General features: G+C 49.0%; 9 protein-coding genes across 9 annotated transcripts; 6 read left to right on the top strand and 3 right to left on the bottom strand.

Annotated features, from left to right (window-relative positions):
* Positions 1 to 8: 8 nt before the first annotated feature.
* Positions 9 to 236, top strand: LACBIDRAFT_307409 (uncharacterized protein; the record flags this gene model as incomplete). The annotated part of the gene is made up of 1 exon (XM_001886077.1): positions 9 to 236. One exon carries the CDS (start codon positions 9 to 11, stop codon positions 234 to 236), a length of 228 nt encoding a protein of 75 aa, XP_001886112.1.
* Positions 237 to 829: 593 nt separating this feature from the next.
* On the top strand, positions 830 to 2,408 carry LACBIDRAFT_295281 (uncharacterized protein; the record flags this gene model as incomplete). The annotated part of the gene is made up of 7 exons (XM_001886076.1): positions 830 to 992; positions 1,051 to 1,570; positions 1,624 to 1,709; positions 1,759 to 1,846; positions 1,897 to 1,990; positions 2,048 to 2,183; positions 2,241 to 2,408. 7 exons carry the CDS (start codon positions 830 to 832, stop codon positions 2,246 to 2,248), a joined length of 1,095 nt encoding a protein of 364 aa, XP_001886111.1. The 3' UTR covers positions 2,249 to 2,408.
* Positions 2,409 to 2,944: 536 nt separating this feature from the next.
* Positions 2,945 to 4,390, bottom strand: LACBIDRAFT_307406 (uncharacterized protein; the record flags this gene model as incomplete). The annotated part of the gene is made up of 6 exons (XM_001885977.1): positions 2,945 to 3,091; positions 3,148 to 3,223; positions 3,278 to 3,468; positions 3,590 to 3,761; positions 3,816 to 4,204; positions 4,256 to 4,390. 6 exons carry the CDS (start codon positions 4,388 to 4,390, stop codon positions 2,945 to 2,947), a joined length of 1,110 nt encoding a protein of 369 aa, XP_001886012.1.
* A 471-nt stretch (positions 4,391 to 4,861) lies between these two features.
* Positions 4,862 to 5,747, top strand: LACBIDRAFT_253394 (uncharacterized protein; the record flags this gene model as incomplete). The annotated part of the gene is made up of 7 exons (XM_001886075.1): positions 4,862 to 4,904; positions 4,954 to 5,016; positions 5,080 to 5,119; positions 5,202 to 5,355; positions 5,425 to 5,503; positions 5,551 to 5,594; positions 5,643 to 5,747. The coding sequence occupies 7 exons, from the start codon at positions 4,862 to 4,864 to the stop codon at positions 5,745 to 5,747; spliced, it is 528 nt and encodes a 175-aa protein (XP_001886110.1).
* A 259-nt stretch (positions 5,748 to 6,006) lies between these two features.
* On the bottom strand, positions 6,007 to 6,901 carry LACBIDRAFT_307404 (glycoside hydrolase family 17 protein; the record flags this gene model as incomplete). Its single annotated transcript, XM_001885976.1, has 6 exons — positions 6,007 to 6,229; positions 6,285 to 6,395; positions 6,451 to 6,565; positions 6,618 to 6,669; positions 6,722 to 6,800; positions 6,858 to 6,901. 6 exons carry the CDS (start codon positions 6,899 to 6,901, stop codon positions 6,007 to 6,009), a joined length of 624 nt encoding a protein of 207 aa, XP_001886011.1.
* Positions 6,902 to 7,671: 770 nt separating this feature from the next.
* LACBIDRAFT_331628 (uncharacterized protein) lies at positions 7,672 to 9,046 on the bottom strand (the record flags this gene model as incomplete). Its single annotated transcript, XM_001885975.1, has 9 exons — positions 7,672 to 7,699; positions 7,726 to 7,777; positions 8,156 to 8,217; positions 8,261 to 8,285; positions 8,314 to 8,416; positions 8,464 to 8,584; positions 8,637 to 8,695; positions 8,769 to 8,867; positions 8,900 to 9,046. Coding segments are annotated over 9 exons (696 nt in total), but the record flags the coding sequence as incomplete, so codon positions are not given.
* Positions 9,047 to 13,703: 4,657 nt separating this feature from the next.
* Positions 13,704 to 14,540, top strand: LACBIDRAFT_307401 (uncharacterized protein; the record flags this gene model as incomplete). Its single annotated transcript, XM_001886074.1, has 1 exon — positions 13,704 to 14,540. One exon carries the CDS (start codon positions 13,704 to 13,706, stop codon positions 14,538 to 14,540), a length of 837 nt encoding a protein of 278 aa, XP_001886109.1.
* A 442-nt stretch (positions 14,541 to 14,982) lies between these two features.
* On the top strand, positions 14,983 to 16,087 carry LACBIDRAFT_295280 (uncharacterized protein). The gene is made up of 3 exons (XM_001886073.1): positions 14,983 to 15,263; positions 15,323 to 15,665; positions 15,728 to 16,087. Exons 1-3 carry the CDS (start codon positions 15,053 to 15,055, stop codon positions 15,903 to 15,905), a joined length of 732 nt encoding a protein of 243 aa, XP_001886108.1. The 5' UTR covers positions 14,983 to 15,052; the 3' UTR covers positions 15,906 to 16,087.
* Positions 16,088 to 16,494: 407 nt separating this feature from the next.
* LACBIDRAFT_295279 (uncharacterized protein) lies at positions 16,495 to 18,517 on the top strand (the record flags this gene model as incomplete). Its single annotated transcript, XM_001886072.1, has 4 exons — positions 16,495 to 16,699; positions 16,755 to 17,130; positions 17,196 to 18,060; positions 18,091 to 18,517. 4 exons carry the CDS (start codon positions 16,495 to 16,497, stop codon positions 18,328 to 18,330), a joined length of 1,686 nt encoding a protein of 561 aa, XP_001886107.1. The 3' UTR covers positions 18,331 to 18,517.
* Between the last annotated feature and the right edge of the window lie 800 nt (positions 18,518 to 19,317).

Genomic DNA, 19,317 nt, shown 5'->3' with positions numbered 1-19,317 from the left:
TTTAAACAATGTCTTTGAGAAATAGTCTTGGTAGCCATGGCAACACCACTCAGCTGAAGAATATGTTAAAGAATAAAATAATGGAATTGGTCTGTCAAGATGTTCTTATTGTTCAACAGTTTAAATTTTTGTTAATCAATGTTTTTGGCATACACAACAGCTTTATTATTCTAGGAGTGTCGACAATTATGGAGGTACCTTTGCCTAGATCAAACATTGGACCCTGTCTCAAGTGAAAGGAGGAAATTGTAAGGGTACGTTCATGTTGTCTGCTCTGCGGGCTGATACTCATCGTATGTACAGTAGACCACTTTGAACGGCCACTTGACTCCACTTGATAGGCTTCGAGTCTTTAGTTAAACGTTCAGTGTTTTGCTCCACTCTTCTTCACTAATGTGTGAACTAGGGTTCAACGTTCAAAGGGTACGAGGGTATGTCCATATTTGCTTGGTATTTTAAACCCTTTTCCCGATCATTTCAATTCCATCACCAACTTATTTCATCGCATCCACAACCCATTGACATGCCTTATCTATCCCTATTTATCCCTAGCAATATGATTTTCCCGTCTCTCTACATAAACCTCTTCTGTTCTCATGTCAAACTTTGTGCGGAACATTTCCCCGTTGGCTCACTCATAGTTTCCTTCAACCGGCTCTCGTCAGGCCTTTTTCAGTATGAAGACGTCCATTCTCTTTTCCCTACTAGGCTCTGCAGCTCTATCCTTGTTCACTTTGGCCTCCGCATCCGATGTCGCTGACACGATCATTTCCAACGCTTCTGCTGGCAAGTGTCCCTTCGCCATGACTCTTTGGACACATGTTAACCCATGGCCGTAGACGATATCGATTTAACAGCCGTACCCAACTTGGATGCTGTGTTAGCTGAAATCGCTGCGGCTTACGACACAACGCCTACGTCTAGCAAACGTGATATTGGCCGCATGTTGCGCCGCCAAACACCCAGCCCGAACAATATTGTCGACGTGCATAGTGGGTCTTCGTGTTTTGATTTTGCAGCGATGGAATTTAATCTGCGGTATTGCCCCAGCCCACATTGTGCCTGATTGGTATCAGGCACTTGTCCCAATCACAGGCCAGAACCCTACACCAAGCTGGGATCTCGCTACCTATCTATCCTTCATGGCGTCGGAGGGCATATCACACTCCGTCATTGGGTTTTCTGCTCCTGGTCCGAATGTGTATCAAGGGAATAAGAAGCAAACGCTCGCCCTTGCTCGCCTTATGAATGAACAAGTAGCTGCCTATTGCCGCACAAACCCTAAGCAGCTGAGCTTCTACGCCGTCGTGCCACTCCCCTATACCGCGGAAGCTATCAACGAAGCCAATTACGCTTTGGACACCCTCGGCGCTGTCGGCATCTTCCTTACCTCGAACGTGGAAGGTTTATATCTCGGCAACGCACAGTTCAAGTCCTTCTTCGACGCCATCAACAAACGTCAAGGACGTCAAATTCTTTACATACACCCAGGGACACCTTACCTCACAGTCGGGAACAAGTTGTACGAAGCTAACCCAACAACTTATGCCACGGGAAACATTGAGTTTTAGTAAGTTTCTCCCATTCAACAAAGATTCAACATTTCCTAAAGAGTGCTTACAGCTTTGAAACCGCACGCACCCTTATGGACCTCACACTCACTCAAACTATTCACAACTTTACCAACATACACTACGTGATCCCACATGGTATGTCACATTTTCAGCATAACGGCTACATCGCTCTAATGCACCCCAGTCGGTGGAGCGTTTACTACCTCGATTGATCGCATTCTCAAGTCGGTCCCACCCCTGTACGATGCTTCTATGCAAATCTACTCCACACGGTTGGTCGATTCGTAAGGACCATCCGACGTAAACTGAGTTTTCATTCTAGCTTCTGGTGGGATTCCGCTGGACCAACCTACTTCCACCAAGTTGCAGGACTTATTGGTTATACTATTCCCAAATCCCAGTTTTTGTTCGGAACTGTGAGTGATTTTTTACCCAGTACCCTTGAACAAAGAACTCAAGCAGATCGCTTCTAGGATTACCCCTATGCACCTTCCTTCACCCAGCCGGGTTCGCTCGCTGCGGTTAAAGCGTCTACGTTGTTTACAGACGCAGAAAAGACAGCCATATTCTCAGGCAACGCGCAGAACTTGTTCGGCAACAAAATTAAGTGTATGTTTCTAATGTTTATGCTTTCAAGGATTCCAATACCAACCTTTTTTTGTTCAGTCTACTAAAGCCGCATCGTCTATTTAAAGACTATTTATCGCTTGCATGGGGGGGATGGTCCTCTGGACATTTCAGCGGATTTCTTTTTGCCTCATTCGGACCCTCACGTCATATATCATACGTACATAGTTTTTGTTGTCGTTTTCTGCTGAAATGAATATTTCTATGTACGGATGGCCCTTGAGCTTGAAATTCCAATGGGGAAATGGTAGCCTCGTTCCCGTGTAAAGAGCAGGATCAAGCGCTTCCGAGTGGCAGAGGGAGGAGGGGACCGCTCGAACCCTCTCGGACCTCTTTAAACATCCGGAGCCGAAATTACCTCAAGAGATAAATCCGAAAATGATTCCTCCTTGAGCAGTGAGAATCTCTTTCATACACACTTAAGGGGAAATGGGTAACGAGTCTGCCAAAGGGTCTATCGGACGCTTTGTAAGGCTCGTGTTCAATAGTATCCGGGTCTTACCCATACGTTCGTCGTCAGCCCTAATATGCGTTACTGCGCTTCAAATCTGTGCTCAAAATGTTCCCTCAGGGATTTCCTGATGGTGGCCATAGTAGGCTTGAACGTTGAACGTTGAATGGTCACATTGGACTTTGAGCAGTTTCTGATGCCTTGATGCTCGATGCTGGTCACGCGATGTTGATGATATTGTAGATTGAGCAAAATTCAAGAAGATGCACGCCATTCATTCGATCTTGCTAAGTTAGGACTTCGTCGCGATGACCATCAAGTTTGCTGGGCCCAGGGTCTTATCTATGCCCCGCGGGTATGTATGTATGGACCCATACATTTTTGAGACCAGTTTAGAAGATCCATCATACTCGAGGCGTGGACGAGTTAGGTTGTAACTCTAGGATTATTTTCAGCAGTTGGCCATGTAGGGAATGGAATATACCTATGTCATACATCATTCTCTGTAGCTAGGCTGCTTCCAAAACGGTCGATTGTCGTCTCCCTTGCTTCCAAAAGCTGAATACAAAACCTAAAATATTGAAGAAACCAAGCAATGCGATCGCAGTGAGTAAAGACGGGATGCCAGTCGACGGCTCCAGGGCCACGGCGGAGTTTGATGCGGTCAGCGAAGAGCCCATCGCTGTGTTCGCAGTGCCCCCCGACCAGAAGAGGAGCACCACAGACGAGATGAAATATAGAGAACCCCTGGAAGGGATGTCGCATAAATACTTTCTTCACGGTGTCATAACATAGAAACTCGCCACACCGTCCAGACTGAGGGAAGAGATACAATAATCCAAGCACCCCAGAGCGAGCGATGGTCAGTACTTCGGAAGTTCTGCAACATAAAGAATCGCGGTGAGGATATGACGGGAAGTTTTGCGTGCAAGCAAACCTCGAGCCATGTTTGAATGAACACAGGATCACGCGTTTCTCCTCCAAGATGAATGATTACGATTGACGAGAGTAGGATGGCTGTCGTCATGGAAATGAGGGTTAAGTACGCCAGTGCAGGAATCATAAGGTTGTTGTTGAAGCTAGGAATCTGAAACGTGGCAAGAGCAGCGCTATGGCGATCCCTTCAGAACGATTACAGGCAAAGGCAACAATGGGATACATACCCGGAAGTCAGGGTAGCCAGGACGCACACGGTTTTCCACTCCTCCAGCAATGGTCGAATGAGCTGCTCCCAGGCCGTCAATTGTGATTGGGAGTCATCATCGTCCGATAGACCATAGAGAACATGTAATGCCCTACCGCGATGATACGCAGGTAGGTTCAAGAGAATGAGAGTGCTGGCGTTGACGACAAAGCCTAGAAGAATGGGCCATACCCAAGCGAGTGCAACTCCCCCAACGTCTGGATTGGGAACTCCGGTACATTGTGAAACACAATCGGAATACGCAGTTGGCGGACACCAGCACCAGAATCCACTTGGGTTGAACTCATCACATCGGTGGTTCCATACTATTTCAGCATATAAATGGCTTAAACGGTCGTTGAAGAAGTCCTAGACAAAGATAGTCAGAAACAAGGTTTGACCGCAAAACAAGCAACATACCCATCGGATTGTATGGTTCCCTCGCGACTTTTTGGAACAACCAACTTGAGAGCCCATCCAAAGTTGCTTCTCCGCATCGGTGCGGAATAGTACCAGACATCCAAGAAGAAAGGCAATTGAAGCAATTCGCAACATCAGGACGGGGGAGAGAACAACGCTCAAAGTGTTGCAGTAATAAGAGTGCCTTCCTTTTCGCAGATAACAAGGAGCCAGCCAGGGAAAGATGGGGTGCGCTGTGTGGCGCTAAGATCATGCCGTGAGCCCGCCCGTAGTGCTATGTCAGATAAATTGCTTGTCATTTCGGGTGAGGACAACGTAAACCCGCTGGCGTTGTGAAGAAGGGTGGTATCTGTAATCTGTGGTGTGATGTCTGCCACGGTGAGATCCTGGTCTTGGATGGCAGGCCCAGTATTTGCGCGTTAGACATAAAAGGTAAGGCAAAGGTAAGGAGAGATTGAACTATCTGGTTGGCTTCATAAGTATCGGGAGTGGGATGAAAAAGACAAGGGATTTTGTCAATTGAATTGGCAATGGTTTGAACCAAGTTCGACAACAAAGATCGGCCCAGGCCCCATTCGGAGTCCGGTTAGCCAACGTTCAACATCGATGCGAGCAGTGATCCAGCGAGTTTCCTCTGCCTCTGTTACTGGTGACTACGCTATGACTATATTATTTTGATCCAACTTGACGACGTTTAGTGGACAACGAAGTCGTATCGAGGATTTCCAAGGGGCTAATGGTCTTCATAGGGATAGGCTCAGGTCTGAAAAGATGTTCACCTCTATGCACTTGCTTCGCATCTAATGTGTAATAACGCAGGACAGACGATACTGACACTGATGTTGTAACCCTGTCAAATAAGATGTTGGTATCTTCAATACCCCCTCTCTTCTCAAAGGTGAAGGCATAGTGAGGGACCAATGGCTGAGGACGTCTTCTCCCCCAGTCTTTCTCTCCGGGTTTTCTCAGATCCGAGCAATGAAGAAAAGTCGTGGAGAGCGAGCGTCAAAGACGTAGACGGCGACATCCTTTGTGTCTCTCAGTTCACTCTAATGGCAAACACTACGAAAGGCAATAAACCGGACTTTCACCGTGCAATGGTTTGGATCCTTTCATTCCAGATCTAAGATCAACGAGGTCATTGTGACTTATCTAACCACGAATGTTAGTCTACAGACGCATCGCGCCAGCTGTATGCCTCCTTCTTAGAAAAACTAAGAAAAGATTATAAACGGGAGAAGGTCCAGGGTATGTACCATGTTTGTCTTCAAAAACCTGCTTCTTAACTACCGCAGATGGCAGATTTGGAGCTATGATGAGTGTCAGCTTGACCAACGAAGTTCGTCGCTGTCGGGACATTGGCCTGTAATCAAACTGACGGATGCAGGGTCCTGTCACATTTACGCTCGATTCTCGCAAATTTGAATACATCGAAGGCGGTAAAGGTAACTCTAACGTGACGAAAGAAAAAGATCTCGAGGTACGGAGGTAAGAAGCATGATTCGCTTGCACGTATTTTAAACTTTATGCCTGTTTTTAGAGACATATCAGGTACTGCCAATGAAGAGTCCTGACGAGCAACGATTTTCGCCAACTCGTGTTCCCCTGTGTTCCCTTCTACGCTATAGAATGGTTGGCTGGGATGACATGTCTTTTTTTTCTTTACAAGACATAGATTTTACTTGGGAAAGTCCATGTTGTTGAACTGCTAGACACCATGAATTGAAACTTGAAAGCTATGGCAGTGCTAACTAACACTGAGCAAAAATATCCCCAAAATTGAGCTTCCCAGAGATCCCAAAGCTCCGTTCATCATCATCATCCTTCCAATCCTGGTCGTCGTACTCAAAGGCGTAAACGGAGATACTGGTATCATCACGACAAGCACAGTTCAGGTTAAGTAATGCTGAAAGCTCATTAGGTATTGAAGGGACGGCCAATCCGTCCGTCGAGCCACGGGATGGCCAACCAGACCTGCAAGAGCGATATTCAAAAGACGGGAGAAGGCATCTTTCCAGATAACGTTTACTCTGTGATGGTAATCTGCTTCCCTGGGCAAGCACGTTGTAGTGCAGGTACGACAACCTTGAACACAAAATCCCCAGCTTTAGCCGCAATGGTGTTGGTGTCATAGAATGCGCTGTGGTGACAAATATTTCAATTGCAGAACGATGACCAAAATGAAGGAGAAGTACTGCGCGTTCGCCGCGACGAAATCGGTGCGGCAAAGAATCGTAGGGTTGTCTCGAATCATCACCCAGGTATGAGAAGTGGAGACAAGGGTTTGCACACCAGCTGCACGAAGTTGATCTGTCAAGGATGAGTTAAAAGACTCCTCGTCAACGTGAAAGGGGACACGAACTTCTTACATCGTCCACCTCGGCTACGACGTTATTCAAAGTATCACTATAGATCTAGAGCGTGTGGCATGAATATAGCCTATTGGTGGCTAGGAAAATGCCTGACCTCGTTTCCGACAGTAAGACCAACATATCTCTTAGCCCCATACTTGTTCCATGCGGCGAGGAAAGTTTTCACATCATTACTATCGGTAGAATGGGTCAGAAGAAAAAATGACACGAGCCTGATATTGGCGACGAACTTTATGGAAGGCCTGCTAGAGGCCACGCTTCCCTTCATAGGCATAAATCAGCAAAGGGTGTTCTCGCTACTTTGTGCGGCGTAGAGGGCTCACTGTATAGTAGATACCAGCAAGAATCGTTAATCCCGCGGCTTTAGCAGCAGAAGACGCCCACTCCAAGGCGTTGCAATCAAAGCCGATAATGCGGATTGACCGAAACCCATTGGTTTTCGCGGTGTTCGCAAGGTCGTTCCACTGTTAAGGGTATCTAAGAACCAGACTATCATACCAGAGGTCTGGAATCTGACCTGTTGTGGTGTTCGACAGGTGAACGTTGAGGTGCCGCCGATGCTGTTGGAAGCGGCGATACCGGCAAAATGATTCGTCGCAAGAACCTGAGCGAGACAAAAGAAAGCGGCGAGAATAATGGCTAGTTGTCTGCTCGTCGCCATTATCCAGGTTGGGATGGCATTTGCGAAGCCACCCCAAGAGATTTTATAGTGAGGTCCACACAGCGTCCAAATAGAAAGATCAAGAAAGAAGCCAAAAGCCATCTCGCCTGCAGAGCCTTTTAATCAATGCGCCATCCTAGTGGCAGAAACCTGATGATGGTTACTTTGTGATCATAATAGAGCTGTAGAAGGAGTCTTGTTGCGTAGTTCAAAGTAAGCGGTGGTGTAGCTTCCGGGGATGCTCATACAGAAAAAGAAAGTATAGAAATCTTGTTCGTCATTGGACTTGAATCGACCTTGAGCTTGAGTAGGAAGTTTACGAATCGCTCGAAGTCAGCCTCAACATTTCGGCAACAGATCGCCGCACATGATAAAATCCCCATCTAACCCTTGTTCATCAACAGCTTGTTTCTGTAGAAGCGCACACCTATACTCACTTAAGCGCTAGACCAAAAATAGTGTCGCCCAAGAATGCAGAAGACCGGATGTCTGAAAGCAGCGCAGCTCAGCCATCAGTCGAAACGGCGGCTGGACGCTCAAACTGGTTCCCATCTGAGGATGAAGCTGTCTTAGAAGAGAAGCTGTATTAGGCGTCTTGGGAGTCCGCAGCAGATTCCTGTGCAACGAGGACCCCGTGCAATCTGTGTGCCAGTTCGAATTCCAAGTGCTGTCGACCTGTAGTCCCACCTCAAATGTCCTGCCTCGACAGATCCATCCTGCCATCGCCGAGTGCATCATCATGATCCCAGGTCGGTTCTCCAGCACCTTTCATATTCTCGAGGACACCTTGGAGAAAGTGGTCACGCAAGAGGTCGTCGAGAGGACGCAAGTCCGGATCTTGGATGTGGTCCAGCTTCAGGACCTTACCTGCAATGTCGTCATAGCCCGCAACGAAGGGGGTAACGACATAACCACGCTGTTGTAACTTGCTGTGAGAACGTACGTTACAGATGCGCGAAAAACATAACAAACATTAGGATTGACACCAAATTCATAGCTGTCCCATGCATCACGCAAATCGCTACGCAACAGCAGCACGTTCTGGATAGAGTCAAATTTCGCGGGCCCTCCAACTTCTGCAAGAGGTGCAGGATCTGTGATACGACTTGGGAAGCCTCTACTGACCCACTGGGATACAATGTCAGGACCGAACGAACGAAAAAATAATTGCGCACCTGGATGTTATGCGCTCGCGGGAAAATGTGCGCTGCCTTTAATCGGCTATAATCACCTCTGACGGCCTGAGATAAGACAGCAAGGGTCGCGGGCACGTACACGGCTTCGGTAGTGCTCTGTCTGCGCATGGGTCAGGTATGTGTTACAGGTCTCGCTGGGGTGTGTAACTTACTTGTGTAGCAGTATTGGAGAGGGTTGGATGACGGACGCGAGCTGCAAGGGTGGTCCAACCTACTTTAATCGGGGTGCCATCTACACAAGATCATACATGACGGCGTCAAGGAGGAAATAAACCTAAACATACCTGGGCGGAGGAGTATGTATGTCCCTGGTTCAGGGATTTTTGGGCTTGGAGGATAAGAAGCCCCATGCTGCCCGGGAGTGGCTGCTTCGTAGCGAAAAACTGCCCAATCCTCGTTTGAGGAAATAACGGACCTCAGGCAGTTGTAGAACAGCTCCCAATCGATGATGCCATACTGCCAAAAACCTAGAAGACACGAAGGTGGTTAGAAGGGCAGCAAACGCTCGGCGATCGGTCAAATAGCGAACTCGATAAGATATTTCCATTGAAATCACGAAGGGCTACATCCAGGTTTTGATCCATAGTCAATGTAAAAGCTAAGGCATATTAGTCGCGGTGTTTTTGCGGCTGCGTCGGTGACGGTCGTTGTGATCGTCTGAGTCAGCAGGCGTCAAGTTTGGTTTACATTTGCTCTTGAGCCAACTCTCTTTCCTTCCTTTTACTTCCATCATGGATTCATTTGACAATTTTCAATACGATTCTGCTTCATCTTACGGAGGCATAGGTGTTGTCGACGACAACTCTTCTGTTTACACCGCCAACACTCAAGACAATGCTTCGGTCGATCTATCCCACCTTTCCCTCTCAGAGTATAACGAAGGAATTGCTGGTAATGGGCACACCCACCAACACCATACCCACAGTCAAGAGCGCAGTACGATTGATGAGGATTTCGATGCTGTACTCGATGATTTGAAGGATGAAGCTGCCGTCGATTTGCCCCCTCATGCCTGCAGGCAAGTCTGATCCGTCAGGTATTGAGAGTTCTTATCTAATATTCAACAGCTACTGTGGCATCCATTCCCCTGCCTCCGTCGTTAAATGTCTCGTCTGTTCCAAATGGTTCTGCAATTCACGCGGAAACACTTCAGCATCCCATATCGTTAACCATCTTGTGCGCGCCAAGCACAAGGAAGTCATTTTGCACGCAGAGAGCCCCTTGGGTGAAACCACCCCGGAGTGTTACAATTGCGGCAGCAAAAATGTATTCATGCTGGGTTTTATACCAGCAAAGAGTGACACCGTTGTAGTGTTGCTGTGTCGGTGAGTCACTCCTCTTTAAAATAAGATGCATGATAACACAGCCATATCTATAGGCAACCCTGCGCTGCAATATCTAAAGATATTCAGTGGAATGCATCTCTTTGGGCTCCTCTGATTGACGATCGTTCTTTCCTGTCGTGGTTGGTCAAGCCGCCCAGTGAAACTGAGCAGCTCCGGTCGCGCCAAATATCGTTCAATCAAATTAATCGTTTAGAAGATCTCTGGCGCGACAATGCCAATGCCACTTTGGAGGATCTTGAGAAGCCAGGCGTGGATGATGAGCCTCAACCAATTCTGGTGCGCTACGAGGATGCATATCAGTATCAGAACATCTTCGGCCCTCTTGTCAAGATTGAGGCAGATTATGACAAGAAGCTGAAGGAGAGCCAAACGCAGACTGATATCACTGTCCGGTGGGATCTTGGTTTGAATCAGAAGCGAGTCGCTTGGTTCTGTCTCCCAAAGCTGGAGAGTGGGGAGGTCAGGCTTGCCGTCGGAGATGAATTGAGGTTGAGGTATCAGGGCGAGCTTCATAAGGCCTGGGAGGGTATCGGGCATGTTATCAAGATTCCCAACAGTGAGCTAATCTCTAACTTTTCGTTTCGAATTTCTACACAATCGGCTTCATTAGATGTATCCGACGAGATTGGGCTAGAATTGCGAAGGACTGAGGGCGTTCCTTCGGAATGTACCCACAACTTTGCGGCAGATTTTGTATGGAAATCAACCAGCTTCGACAGAATGCAACTTGCGATGAAGACGTTTGCTGTGGATGAGAAGAGTGTCAGCGGATATATTGTGAGTTTCACCGTTGTTCTACCATTTCCTTCGTTCGTTGATCGTCTTATCTGTAGTATCACAAACTCCTCGGACACGAGCTTGAACCGCAATCTCTTAGGACGCAAATGCCTAAGCGATTTTCCGCCCCTGGACTGCCCGAGCTCAATCATTCCCAAATGTATGCGGTCAAAAGTGTGCTTCAGAAGCCTATCAGTTTGATTCAAGGCCCTCCTGGCACAGGCAAGACCGTGACTTCCGCTTCCATCGTTTACCATCTTGCAAAGATGAATCCGGGTCAGGTTCTCGTTTGTGCGCCATCGAACGTCGCTGTCGATCAACTTACGGAGAAAATTCATTCCACTGGGCTCAAGGTTGTCCGCTTGACTGCAAAGTCCCGAGAGGCTCTCGATTCGAGTGTTGGATTCTTGACTTTGCATCAACAAGTCGCGAATAGCACCGTTCATGTGGAGCTACAGAAGCTCATCATGTTGAAGACGGAACAGGGAGAGCTGAGCAGCAACGATGAACGAAAGTATAAGACATTGATCAGGCAGTGCGAGAAGGAGATTTTGGGCGTTGCTGATGTTATCTGTTGCACTTGTGTCGGAGCTGGCGATCCGAGGTTGAGCAAGCTTAAATTCAGGACGGTTCTCATTGACGAAGCTACTCAGGCTGCTGAGCCAGGTATGACTCCACATTGACGCTCAGTGTGTCGTGCTTACAGATTCTGAATTGTAGAGTGTATGATTCCTTTGGTACTTGGTTGTAAGCAGGTGGTACTTGTTGGAGATCATCAAGTATTTTTAATCATTATACACCTTCGTATATGCTGTTGACTGTCTTCCACAGCAACTTGGTCCCGTCATCATGAACAAGAAAGCCGCTCGCGCTGGGCTGACACAATCTCTTTTCGAACGTCTCGTCGTTCTTGGCAACAGGCCTATCCGTCTCCAGGTTCAATATCGCATGCACCCTTGCCTATCCGAGTTCCCGTCAAACATGTTTTACGAGGGAACATTGCAGAATGGTGTCACTGCGCCTGAAAGGTTGAGGAAGAACGTCGACTTCCCGTGGCCAGCTCCCGATACTCCTATGTTCTTCTATCAGAATCTCGGGCAAGAAGAGATCTCTAGCAGTGGAACTTCTTTCTTGAATAGGTTCGTTCCAATTCTCCTATCTTTTGTCGCAAGTTGTTGACTCACGCTGGTACACATAGGACCGAGGCATCGAACGTGGAGAAGATAGTCACTAAGTTTTTCAAATCTGGTGTCGTTCCTGGGCAGATTGGGGTGGTGACGCCTTACGAGGGTCAACGTTCTTACATTGTCAACTATATGCAGTTCAACGGGTCGCTGAAGAAAGACCTGTACAAGGAGATTGAAGTTGCCAGCGTCGATGCTTTCCAAGGTCGAGAGAAGGATTACATCATTCTCAGCTGTGTCCGAAGCAACGAGCATCAAGGAATTGGGTTCTTAAATGACCCAAGGCGTTTGAATGTCGCCCTCACGCGGGCTAAATATGGAGTTGTCATCTTGGGGAACCCGAAAGTTTTGAGCAAGGTATTTCATCCTCCTCACTTGCACTTCTGTAATTTGAATTGACTACCTCACAGCATCCTCTATGGCATTATCTTCTCACTCACTACAAAGAGAAGAACACTTTGGTTGAGGGGCCGTTAAGCAACTTGCAACCCAGTATGATTCAGTTTAGCAAACCTCGCCGCTCACTGGGCAAATCCATGGAACAATTCCGCCGACACGAAACGAACGCCCGTGATTACCTTCCTGGATCTAACGGACCAATGCTCTCGGATCGTAAGTTGTTGTTATTCAATGACGTAGATGTTTCCTGATCCCTTTAAAGCTCTTAGCCGTCGCTCTGGTACTCCAAGTCGTTTTGACGCGAGCTTCTACCGTACACACGATGCCCTCGGCTATATTCCGTCCGATGTCCAATCGCTCCGTTCTCAAGCCACTTACTCCTCGGGCCTCCCCATGTTTAGTGCCCCAGGACCATTTGGGCCTGGCATTCCTCGTGGAGTCAACGGTGGAAAACGCAGCACATACAGCTATGCGTCGTCGATCGTGTCCCAGGACGTGGGACCCAATGTCACGGACAATAGCAGTGTCATTGGTGGAGGAAGCAGCATCGCTTACTCGCAGAGTGATCGTCTTCGACGCCGTACTTCGTTTGGCTCTGCCTCCGTCACTGGTGCCAGCGATCTTGGGAGTTTGTCTCAGTACGATTACAAGAGCCAGGATGATGTTGGTGATTTGGACGATATGAAGTCACAATACGCTGGCACGCAGTCAGGAGTGACGGTGTTTTAATCGATGTCCGTCCATCCTCTGGAAGGCCCGCTGACTTATGCATCTTGCATGATATTTGCCGTTGGATCCCCGGCCCCCGTCCGGCCACGCTTTTCGCGTCCATTGAAACGCGACATATTGGCAAAACCTGACGCCCCACCCTTCCCGTCGCCTTGAATGCGGTCTATCACAGAACTTGCTACTTCAATCCAAGACCCGCCGTGCAAAAGGAGGTTGCGAGGGAGCACTTGAATGTTCCTGCAACTTGAATGTCAGTGGTGGATACGTATACAGACCCTGCAGACAATTGGTTTTATGAAATTTGTTCCGTCGCTGTTTTTTTATGTAGTCCCAAGCGCCGATAAAGTATTTTTTAGGAGCTCGTGAGAGTGTTCGGTTTTTGTAAACAAGGCGGCCAGTTGTGTTGCCAAGCTTGACACGAATCCCATCATCACTGGATCCATGTTACCCTGAACCCCAATTATCGCCCCTTTGCTCTTCGCTTTCTTGAGTCTTGACATCCAAGCCAGCCGCGCTCGCCAATTCGGCACTGCCCTTTTTTTTTTGAAATTCATTGGCATTGGCCAACTTCACACACAAACTTACGTTCCTTCCTTACTAATTTTTTTCTTTCGTCTGTCTATACCGCAAGAGCAGCGCTCCCCGTTCAAAAATTGATCCATAACCCACCTACTACGATTGGTTCGTTAGCGATAACCCGGGGCGGCTATCGTCGTCGTCGTCATCGTTAACGCCCACCACCACCGCGCCATCCAATCCAATCTAATACCGATCTAACCAAACCATGTCATTGGAGGTCGAACCGATCGCCTCACCCCCACTCACCGTCTCAATACCCTCATCCACATCCACATCCACACCATCATCGTTGTCCACCGAAGAAGGCCCCTCCTCCTTATCCTCATCCTTGGACTCGTCACAAGCCTCCTCACCTACGGGGATCCAAGACTCGTCGACGTCAACGCCAACGAGCGCATCGTGTTCTTCTCTGCCTATACATCACCTCACCATTAAATTCGCGCCGTTGCCTGAGTTGGCGCCTAGGAAGAGGAGGTCGACGGCTCCGCTTGGGATGGCTGCGCGGACGCAGCTTACGAGGAGGAGGAGGGGGAGTACTACGGCGCCTCATTCTCACTCGCATTCGCATTCGCATTCACCCACGACAGCGAAGGAGAGTGTGGTTCATCCGATGTGGACTGAGGAGGAGATGGAGGAGCATAAGCGACGGCAGGTCGAGCAAAGGCGGTTGAGGAGTTTGAAGGTTAGTGGTGAGAAGAAGGGTGTTGTGGAGGAAAGAGGGGAGGGGGAGGAGGGGGTTGATGATCCGTTGATGGTGCTTGGGAGGATGGTGAAGGTGGCTGGGAAGCAGTTGTGGAGGAAGGTGTCGCATAGGGATCGGGATAGGAAGGAGAAGGGGAAAACGAAGTCTAATGAGGATGTGTCGGTGCGCTTGGGTTTGACGACGACGACGACGACGACTAATTCGTCTAGTGGGGAAGATAAGACGGAGGATACTCCGACGAAGGCGAAGGAGGATGAAGATTGGGAAGACGCGAATGACTTTTCGAATGTTGGACAGACGGAGACGTTTTTGGAGGCGCCGTATTCGCATTCGAGCTAATTAGCTCTGGCTCACTCAAGACAAGACAAGAGCAACGAAAACTATAATGAATGGCCATTGGTATGGTCGACAACCTATTACTTGCGTTTTTATTTTATTCAACAGTATACCTTTCCTTTCCTTTATTTTTCTCTGGTGGTTTGGGTCTTACTTATCTATCTTTTATCTTATACGTATACCAGGTCGAACAGCTTGTTACCCCCTTCTCTCATGTAGTACCTGGTTTTGACAGAATTAATGGATGGATTTTGTTTTCTATGTGCAGTGTAATTTCATCAGGTTCAGGTTGCCCAGCTGCACAGCCTTTGTTCTTTCGCAGTCGTCTCGGATGGCCATCATCAATCACGGCAACGCTTCTGTTCGGCGGCGACTCCTCACCGCATCACAAATAAAAAGCTAGGCTAGCGTTTAATAGTATGTTCATTCATCCTCCTCTCAACCGTGATCCTTTCCAATTTCCAATAGGCGGCTAGGAACTTGAAAAAAGCGTAACCGCATCTAAACGAACCAAAATGGCCGCGGCATGTTCGACCTCGCTGGCTACGCAGACGACCGTCGCGACGTCGCAGAGCTTCTCGACGTTCACATCTACAGTCGTGTCTACTTTGTCTCCTGGCGTGACGACTATAACGAGTACCCATCCTTGTTCTGCTGGTGCTGGTGGTTCTGCGAGCGCGGCGGCATGTTCGCCTGTGGTTACTACGGTGACTAGCACTATCCCTGGTGCGTTCCTGTTCTTCCTATGTACATTTTAGAGGATTGACACAAATATTACTATGTAGGCGGAACAACGACACTAACGACCATCGGCACCTCAACAATCGACATCCTTTCAACCCAAACCACAACATTCCTCAACAGCTCATGCAGCAGCAGCACCATCTCTACCTCTTCCTCCCTCCCCTCCGAAGCATCAACGACGACGAGCGTGGTGATAGTGACGAACCCGAATAATGGACAGGTGTCGACGCAGTATATTGTTAGCACCGTTTTGCCGGCGTCGTTGCAGACGAACCAGCCCAAGACGACGGGTGGGACGGGGAAGAATGTGGGTGCGATTGTGGGTGGGGTGTTTGGTGGGTTGGCGGGTTTGACGTTGCTTGCGTTGGGTGGGTTGTGGTTTATGTGCGTGCGATTTCGAATCTTTTTCTTATTTCATGTTTTTTTGATGGTATTTTTTTTTGTAGAAGACGGAGGAAGAGGTGGGACATGATATTTGATAGCGATGATAATAATGCGTGGAGCGCGCCTGGACCTGGAGTTAATAATGATCCGTATGCTTATGGGCCTGTTGGTGTTGGAGGGAGGACGGATAGGTTGGAGGTGGATGATAGTGGGCAGGGGAGACGGATGGTTCTTGATTGATTGGGCATTGAATTTCGGACCTACGCCTACGACCTGTGACGACCTCTCATGGTTTCTCAACGCTCTGATACGCATCTTTATCCATCGCGGACTTTATGGTATACCTTACAGAATCGGAGTAATTTATCGCTTTGGAACATTGGTGTTATTTCAAATGCCAAGAGTTGGCTAGTTGCCGAGTGTTGTCGAGGGAGTGGCAGCATCGAAGACTCAGGCTGTAGAATTATGGGGCTTGGCTGCCGCTCGAGGGAAGAAAGCCATGAATCATACTCACAGTCGGAGCAAAGTCGGACAAATACTAGAAATACGCTCGAACTCTCTCTGAAGGACTTGCTTCAGCTTCAACGACTGCGTCATTTGGGTCTGGCGTCGTCGGCACTGCCACGTCTTCATAAAAACGCGAGGCAACGGTTGCCCTGAATCTTTCAGCTGCAAAGGAAAGAATTGCAGTGTTTTCTCGGACTTGTTTCCTGATTTGTACTCTTGCGGCGTAATTCTCACGTTGGTGTGCCTGTGTTACATTTGTCCTTTCACTGCCTTGTTGGTTTTATATCTTCACGTTTCTTGTCGGCGCGCCTCTGCACACGCCATGGCCACCTGCGTGTCAAGCCCCACACTCACAACGACGTCTGTCGGCTCCTCCGCCAGTCTATCCACTACAGTCACTCATATCACTACGACCGCGCCACCTACCGTGTCCACCATCACCATCACCTCATGTATCGCTCCCACCAACACTAACTCCTCTGCCACTTGCGTCCCAACTCTCGTAAGGTCCCTCCGTACAGTAGGAGGTACATAGCCCACGTATCCCCAGCTTCGTATTCCCTGATCATTCATTTCATTTAGGTTTTACCTCCACCATTGATGCACCTGTCACTATTACCGTCCAAGTTCCCTTTACACAGATCGCCACCTTCTATGGCTCGTCATGTACCACTCCAGCTGGAGAGGTCAGCATTACACCATCGTCCGTGACATCCACCCTCATCAGCGTCACCACTCCGCCCCCGACTGTCATCACTTCACAATCGTATACCACCCTGTCAGATGGCAGCGTGTCTACTGCCACCCTCACTAGCACCTCCACCTTGCCCGCGACGACAGTAAGTGCCCCACCAACGTCCACCCAATCACACGGTACAAACATAGCTCCCATCGTGGGTGGTGCCGTGGGTGGTTTCGTGGGTTTCGCAGCACTGGTACTGCTAGGCTGGTACTTCATGTAAACCCCTCCCTCCCTTCTCTTCTCACAACCACCCAATTAACCTTCTTTTTCCTTTCTTCTAGTAAAAAGAAAGCCCGATACAACGACATATTCGATAACAACGAAGGATACTCACCACCACCCAAAAAAACCAACCCCCTCAACCCGTCCCAAACCCAGGGATACCACTACACACCCGTCAGCCATACCCTCGCAAACCCAACTGTCCATTCTCCGCCTACATCACCGCCGCAAGGCCAAGCACCGCTCGCGAGTTTCGGGAACGAGTCTGCGTTCCAGGGCCCTGCAAGTTACGGGAACGAGTCTGCCTATCAGGGCCCTGCAGCTGGAGGACACCACCACTCTCCGTCGCTTGTCCCGTTGTTCGCTGCGGGTCTTGGGGCGGGCGCGGCCGCGCAGACGGCGCAGCTTGTGGTTAATGCGACGGGTGGGAACAACACGAATAGTACGGCTTCACGGCCTTCTTCGTCTGGGTCGGCTGCGCCGCTTGTCCAGCAGCAGGGGTATGGGCAGGGCCAGGGATACATTCCGCAGAACTTGCCGCCTGGTGCTGGGGCCGGGCAGGGGCAGGGATATGGGTATGCGCAGGGGGGACAGCAGGGGTATGCACAAGCTGGACAAGGATATCCGTCACAAGGATATGCTGGCGGGCAAGGACAGGGATACGCTGCTGGTCAGGGCCAAGGGTACGGTCAAGGACAGGGATACGTACCTCCTGGACAAGGACAGGGGTATGCGCAGCCTTCTGCACTGTCACATGCTACTAGCACGAGCTCGGCTGGGACGTCATGGGGCGGGTCTTCTTCTGGCGGCGGCGGCGGTGTATATGCCCCACCAATCCCGGGTATCATCCCCGTCATGGGCGCGACGAGACACCGACAACAGACTTCCGACCCCGTATACAACAATAATCGGTCTGGAAGTCCGGTAAGTATACAAGAGCAGCGGGTATTGCAGGTATCGAATTTGGGGCCTGAGGATGCGTCGTCTTCTTCTGCCGCGTATCCGAGCACGGCGGATGCGACTACTGCGTATGATGGGAAGGGGCGGCCGATTAATTTTGGGGGGGAGAAACCTGCGATTGTTCATTTGGATGGGGGACGGTATGAGGAGCCGACGACGAGTCAGAGTCAGAGTCAGAGTCAGAGTGTTGCACAGAGGCCGATGGGGGCTGCGCCGCCTGCTTATGAGGGGTGAAGCAAAAAAACAAATGTGGTTCTCTGAAATTTACGTGCTTTTACGACCTTGAAGATTATATTATTTATTCCCCCCCCCTTCCCCTCCCCGGATTTCTTTCTTTCTTTCTGACGTTGGCATGGTTTTTGGATTGCTTTCAAGTTGGTAGTTTGGGTGGAACAATAATATTCATTCATGATCATTTACTATCGTTGTTTTTATTCCTGCAAGTTGTACTTCAGTTACTGACTATGATATCGGATGAGATACCAACCACTAATTAGTAGTCTTTTCAAAAGATTGGGTTGGTGGGGGTGGGGGGGGTGAATTTGTGTCAAGGTACCCACGGACTAAGTTGAGACCAGAAAATGCCGACGGAACGAGGCGGCGGGGCAGGCGGTGGGGCGGACGCGTTGTGATCCTCGCGTAGTCCACGTCGTTTGGGGCGAAACTAACATTTCTTACGTCTTCGTGTTTATTTTCCGGATCCGAAACTACTGACAAGGTACGGATTAGCTAAAAAAAAATCGACTAGAAAATGCCGACGGAACGAGGCGGTGGGGCGGACGCGTTCAACGTTGTGATCTTTGCCTGGTTCACACGTTTGGGGCGATACTGAGATTTCTTGCGTCTTTACCTGAATTACTGTACGCGATCATCTTTGGTGTTGACGACTTGGGGTAGAACAAAAATATCAGTTACTATCTCCTACTAGTATCTCCTTGAAGGCGTATCGTAGTCAAGTCCTTGGAATAATTGTAACTGTCGACGTTTCCACGTATGTGACAAGACAGAAGCTTTGACTGCCTAGAGACGCCCGGAGCGTATTTTATAATAGAAATATACAAGGGCGTGGCTACGGTGCGCTGATAGTGCGCTTGGAAGTTGCGGGCATTATTGTGGGTGTCAATCACTGCACGTGATCGATAATGCGGGTGTACAAACAAAGCGCGCCGTCCATTGTCCTCCACATATGTAACAATGCCTACAATTCTCCTTTTCCCCGAA

The sequence above is a fragment of the Laccaria bicolor genome, genomic scaffold, assembly GCF_000143565.1.
Source record: "Laccaria bicolor S238N-H82 LACBIscaffold_35 genomic scaffold, whole genome shotgun sequence".
Classification (NCBI taxonomy): Eukaryota; Fungi; Basidiomycota; class Agaricomycetes; order Agaricales; family Hydnangiaceae; genus Laccaria; species Laccaria bicolor.
The sequence above is the reverse complement of the archived record's forward strand: the minus strand, read 5'-3'. Positions and strand labels throughout refer to the sequence as shown.

Excerpts from the sequence above, each read along its gene's own strand:
- LACBIDRAFT_295280 (XM_001886073.1), top strand. The coding sequence starts at position 15,053 with ATGGCCGCGGCATGTTCGACCTCGCTGGCTACGCAGACGACCGTCGCG. Across the intron at positions 15,264-15,322 it reads GGTGACTAGCACTATCCCTG|GCGGAACAACGACACTAACG; the intron begins GTGCGTTCCTGT and ends ATTACTATGTAG. Across the intron at positions 15,666-15,727 it reads TTGGGTGGGTTGTGGTTTAT|AAGACGGAGGAAGAGGTGGG; the intron begins GTGCGTGCGATT and ends TTTTTTTTGTAG.